The sequence below is a fragment of the Brienomyrus brachyistius genome, chromosome 5 (genome assembly GCF_023856365.1).
Source record: "Brienomyrus brachyistius isolate T26 chromosome 5, BBRACH_0.4, whole genome shotgun sequence".
Classification (NCBI taxonomy): Eukaryota; Metazoa; Chordata; class Actinopteri; order Osteoglossiformes; family Mormyridae; genus Brienomyrus; species Brienomyrus brachyistius.
Genome location: NC_064537.1, coordinates 3,483,676 through 3,489,319, shown reverse-complemented (window position 1 = coordinate 3,489,319; position 5,644 = coordinate 3,483,676). Strand labels below are relative to the sequence as shown.

At 47.7% G+C, this 5,644-nt stretch overlaps 1 protein-coding gene across 2 annotated transcripts; it reads right to left on the bottom strand.

The window, feature by feature from the left end:
* Window positions 1–661: 661 nt before the first annotated feature.
* Window positions 662–4,395, bottom strand: rpl38 (ribosomal protein L38). 2 transcript variants are annotated; one of them, XM_049015180.1, is made up of 5 exons: window positions 4,330–4,395; window positions 4,091–4,122; window positions 3,384–3,444; window positions 2,330–2,452; window positions 662–729 (listed from the first exon to the last, which is right to left on the bottom strand). In XM_049015180.1, the coding sequence occupies exons 2-5, from the start codon at window positions 4,091–4,093 to the stop codon at window positions 704–706; spliced, it is 213 nt and encodes a 70-aa protein (XP_048871137.1). In that variant the 5' UTR covers window positions 4,094–4,122; window positions 4,330–4,395; the 3' UTR covers window positions 662–703. The 2 variants fall into 2 exon arrangements, with proteins under 2 accessions (XP_048871137.1, XP_048871136.1); XM_049015179.1 differs by lacking the exon at window positions 4,330–4,395 and adding an exon at window positions 4,201–4,249.
* Between the last annotated feature and the right edge of the window lie 1,249 nt (window positions 4,396–5,644).

Genomic DNA, 5,644 nt, shown 5'->3' with positions numbered 1-5,644 from the left:
GCCGTTAATCTGCGAGGTACCTGGGACTCACTTCCAAACGGGTGATAGAGTGAAATGATCCAGCAAAACCTGCTCAGCCATTAAAGGTACGTTTGCCAAAGTTGTGTTCAAGCTTGTGCAGGGAGGAAAACAATTCGTGTCTCATGTCCATCGTCAGGTTAAGATGAAAGCCTCACCTGAAGCTCGGAAAAATGCACATTTCACTCCCACTAACTTGTGGCACTTCGCTCTGTATGTGCATCAGAGCACAAATGATGTGCAGGCCTTTGCTCCTGGTGGACAGTTCCCTGCTCGCCCACCCAGCCTGGCTACTCATCTGTCACCCCCCCCCCCCACCTGGTGCTGGACCACCACCCCCCCCATCCCACCGAAGGAAGCAGCCCCCCCCACCTGCCTGTCCTGACCTCAGCAGGACCTTCCGCATTTATATCTGGACAATACAGTTTTACTGTAGAAACTGGGACTATTCTGAACTTCCTCTGCCGGCCCCTGGAGGATGGGCTCCCCCCCTTTGAGGTTCCTACTCGGGAATTTTTCCTTGCCACTGTCACCTCTGGCTTGCTCACTGGGGGCTTTGAGCAGGGACAATGTAAACCGGTTTGAGACAATGCAATATTATGAATATACACCATACAAATAAAACTGAAAATAAAGACAGGCATTTTCTTTTTCATATTTTATTACATTCTGTACACAGCAGCCTTTACTTCAGCTCCTTCACTGCCAGACCTGTGGAAAGAGAAGCAGCCCGATTAACAGGGTACACAGTAACCGTCCACGTCCGCAAGCAGGACTCCAATGAAGTGTCCGATTAGCAACGTGCCTGGTAAAACACTTTGCAAGGGCGCCCCCAAGAGGAGACCTAGTGCAATATCAACCTCTCTATGTGAAGAACAGTGTCGGAATTTCCACCATGAACAAGCCTCGCTTTCGCGACTCCTGCACTGTAAATCTCCGAAATATTACTTCATGAACGTTTAATAAAATGAAACCATCTTCCAACACGCACACCTACACGATGCACTGTAAATCTCCGGACAGACACCGGGCAATAGAGTGGGACAACACAAGCCTCCGGCACACAGACAGCATAAAGAGCAGCCGGCCGGGCGTCTGAATCCTCAGCAGGGTGTGTCGGTGGACCGGTGGAACTAAGGTCTCCAGTTAAGATGAAGCCTAGCACTTGGTCCATCGTCGCTCTCGCAAGCGTGTAAATGCACCACAGGCACGGGGCAGCCTGCCATGCTTGGACATCTTGCGTCAGTGACAGAGGGGATAGCAGCTGCAGGCCCTGAGCACAGAGTGTCTCCGAAGAGGCGCAGTCTGATCAATCCGGCGTTTCACGCCACACGGGCTCGCAGATGCAGTCTGTCCCAGTAGGAGCAGGAACATAAGCTGCACTAACACTGTCATTCATCAGCCGTGACAGGGTGTCCTGCACATTGCTGAACACTGCAGACGGGACTGACAACCAACCAGCTAATGCAGATCAACAATCCTCTAATAGCCGCAAAAATACAGTGGTTTCCATGTTTATGATGATGCCCCCTACAGTCTCTATTTGGAAGTACACCAAGGCTTTGACACTAGACTGAACTGGAATAGTGGCACTTCATTAACCCCTTGTTCTCTGTGCAGAAGCTTGTGGTCACAACAAAAGGAGCTGGGGGTTAAGGGCCTTCAGGGCCCACAGACATGCGACCTTTCTGTCGAGGCCAGGCTGAGCCCACTATGCCACACACCCCCCACTCCCTAAACACTAATACACCCAGGTAATACACGGACACACAGCAGGTAACCACATTACCCCACTGCACGCAGAAAATGTTATCAAAGCAACGCACGTACAGAACGGCCATCTGAGGAAAAAAGGCACAACTGCTCTGCACAAGCTGAATGCCAAAATGGTTTTAACAGTTTCAAAGGGACACAACAAGCAGGGTGTGTTCTAAGAACATCTCAATTAGCCTTATTTGTGATATAAAGTACCAGCTAGACAGCTGACAGACCTGTCAAGACTAATAAGACAAATGGAGAGACGCTCTCGTTGAATCTTTGCACCTCATACTGATTGCAGGTTGGTTCACTAAAATAATCTGCTCCTCCAGACCAACAGAGGACCTCAGCTAAACACAACAGAACCAAGAGCAAAGCAGAAGACCCTCTTGGAACCACAACATCCACATGAAGGCGTGGACCCCAAATACATGCAGCCATATTCCCCGCAGTCAAAACTCCTCAAAAGGATCATGACATCATCCCATAAGAAATTACATCTTAATCGCCACCAAGCAGGCTGACGGGTGTGCCGCCTCGTGTGGGCGGGTACCTGGGGGCAGTGACTGCTTCAGCTTCTCAGCCTTCTCCTTGTCGGTGATCACCAGCGTGTACAGGTACCGGCTGCAGCGCACCTTGAACTTCACGTTGTCCTTGTTCTTCTTGATCTTGACGGCTGTGCAGAGGACACTGGGTCAGCACGTGCCCACAAACCCTAAGAGCTCAACTGTGCACACAACCGCTGAGATGCGCGACCTCCACTCCCGGCTACACCAACACAGCACCGAGGGATTCAGCGTTTCCGTGTCAGAGACGTCAGGCATGATACCAGTGGTTCTGAACTCAGTCCCAGGGCAACATGCCTGAGGCAGAACCGCCGATGGTGTGACAAGACTTAAAGTTAAACTTAAGGTGTCTCACTAGGCTAGCACCACTGGGCCAAGGAAAAAGTCCAATGGTCTCCATTTGAGACATGCATGGGGTGGCCGATTTTTGGGTTTATCAATGTGCCTACAAGGCTGTAGAAAAGGAAGCCTGTGTCATTGTACAGGTAGAACATACAGCACCCCATCCTGGTCCATTGCAACACGCAGACAGATACAGGTGAGAGAAGCTGTTAGTCAGAACACATGGTCCTATTATGCTCAAGAGCCCAATAGTGAGGTGACGACTGCCAGAACATGGGATTCAAACTGGCGACCTTCTGATAACGGGTACAGAACCTTTACGTGCACTAACATCAATCACTACTGCCTTAAGCAGACAAACCCCACAGAGCCAGGTTAACAAGCAAAAACATGGCAATGAAGCTAAGGTCTCCCTCAGTGGGCTATGCCTCTGAGCCTGTGATCGGAAGGTCACTGGCTCGAATCCCGTCCTCTGCAGAATTATCACATCCCTTAAGCAAGGTCCTTAACCCATAAAAATGTTCTAAGGGTGGCCGATAAATGGCTGACCGTGCGCTCAAACCCCAAGCTTTGCTCTCACCTGTGTGTGTATGCAGACATCAAAAACGAGAGCAAGATAGTATACTTGAAAACAATCCAATGTACCTGATCACGAACTAGTGAAAACGACAAATTAAGCTTCATTTGAAAGAGACTCACACTTTGCATCTTTCCTCCTGGCTGTGAGCAGGAAATCTTTGATCTCTTCGATTTTCCGCGGCTGAAATTCAGAGAGCAAAGTATAAGACATCAGTGGTAGATCCGAACCAAGGTTTCAGCCAGAGGTAAGTTTCAGTACTTTGTCCACCAATGACCTCGCAAACGTGTGAATACATCGCAGGTACCGCTGCCAGCCTGCGATGGACGATCGGGCAACCAGGAGACCCGAGGTTATGCCGATAACGGGACTCCTAGGGACCAGCACCAGACGCCCGGCCCGCTTAGTAAGCGCAGGCTAACATAAAAGGTGTCTGCGCTTAATCACAACTAATGACAGACCTGGAAGGAACCGCTTGCTGACATCTTACTCAAGCGCGTGCTACTCCGTAGGACTTTCCCATAATGCAACAGTAAGACTGGCCGTAATACATAAACTAACGGCTTCATTCGAGTTAATCTGAAATGCCAAATGTGGGGCAAAAAAACGCAGCTAGTACAGCTAGTAGAATAGCAGTACTGCTAAGACCAGGGCATCTTAAGAGGCACGGCGGCAGCTGCCCGCAGTCCAGCACAGCGCGGGACGCAGGCCTACCGGGGCGTAACGCTACGCAGGCCGATAACACGGCGTTTCAAACGGCAGCAAGGCTGGAAAAGAGCGCTTGGAAGATCGCGCCTAACAGCTGGAAATTCTATACAAACTCCCTTACCATTCTGTTGCGTTTGCTGACTGAAATGGAGCCTAAAACAGAGGAAAAGATGGTGTCAAACTATCAATCAAATACAATTGCTTAAAATGATATGGAACAGCAACAATTACCAGAAATATGTTTAGAGTTGCTTTTAATATGCATCGATATATGATTTCAGTGAAAAGCTGGTATTATCTGTTAGGATGGAAAAGGATTTTAAACGTTCAAAAAATGACTCTTTCATATAAGCTACTTACAGTCCGCCAGCGAGGGGTAAAAGGGGCGGGACTTCCGCAATACGTCATTTATAAAGGATGTACGGATAGAAAAGAGGGACAAAACTGGCTGGCAATTCGTATGAAGACAGTGATGCCTTTGGTTAAAATACCGCCATCAACTCCATAATTTTATATACAACTTATATTATGAGATATATATATATAGTAATACTGTCCTAAAATGGGCCTTATAAAGAAGAGAACCAATACGACGTTTCGTTTTTTGTTTCGCAGAATCTTGCGGATAGAATGAATGTACATCGTGGGCAAAAGTCAGTCACATTTATTCAAATAAAAAGCTGTCGGGAGTTATCCAGGAATTGACATTTCGGCTGTTTTTTAGGCGGAGGGGGTGGCTATTAATGCATTTTCGTTTAGCTTCATTCCCATCATAGCTGTCCCAAAGCACTTAACGAAGATTTATCTATAGAACAACGTCTCGGTTTGAATTTCATTGGAGCTGAACCAGAACAAACATATAAAATTCCAAAGTGACATCGCGTTTCTTTTAGTTTTGTATGTGTACACCACGCATCCGTCTTCTAACCACATCTCCTGGTCGAGATGGGGGCGGGAACCTAGCACAGGGGCACATGACGACACAAGGGGGGGGGGGGGGGAGCATGCAAGTCCATCACTATCCACACACACTACGTACAACTTCCAAGCATGTGTTTGCGCTGTGGGAGGAACCCGTGTACATCATTAAAACAGTATTGTTTTATTTACATTTATTTAGCTCAGTGTTTCAAATCTTGTCCCCACAGATCCCCCCCCCATAGCAGTCCATGTTTTGGTTCCCTCCCAGCTTCCCACCAGACAGTACCCAGGAGCCAAAGTGTGGGCTGTCTGGTCTGGGAGGGGCCTGAGGACTGGCTTGGGAAACTCTGATTTTGTTGATACAATTCTTTTGTCCAGTATTATATTTTTGGTATATTTTAGTATATTAGTATATGTCAAAAGCAGGGGCACAGAGTACAAGGAGCAACTGAGGCATAAAAGCTTTGCTCAAGGGAACAAAGCTAAAATCACTCTGCTGAGTTTGGGATTTGAACCAGTGACCTTCTGCTGACAGGTAAAGAGTCCTAACCTGCTGAGTCTCACCCCACCCACTTTAAAAGCGTATATTGCTACAGCTCTTCACAAAGACTTTCCAAATATGTATCAATTAATGTTTTTATTGTTTATACATTGTAACACTATGCGTACAGTGATGGTGAAAAAAATTCTCGGTGGGGCTGACGTAGGCCTACCAGTAGATGTCCCTTCCTAGTCCAGTATAAGCATTCAAATG

Bases quoted from the DNA above. Each gene is read 5' to 3' on its own strand.
- rpl38 (XM_049015179.1), bottom strand. From the start codon at position 4,234: ATGCATATTAAAAGCAACTCTAAACATATTTCTG. The intron at 4,123-4,200 runs GTAATTGTTGCT...CCTCTGTTTTAG, and splicing joins CAACTCTAAACATATTTCTG to GCTCCATTTCAGTCAGCAAA. The intron at 2,453-3,383 runs GTGAGTCTCTTT...TCCTCTGCACAG, and splicing joins CAGGAGGAAAGATGCAAAGT to CCGTCAAGATCAAGAAGAAC.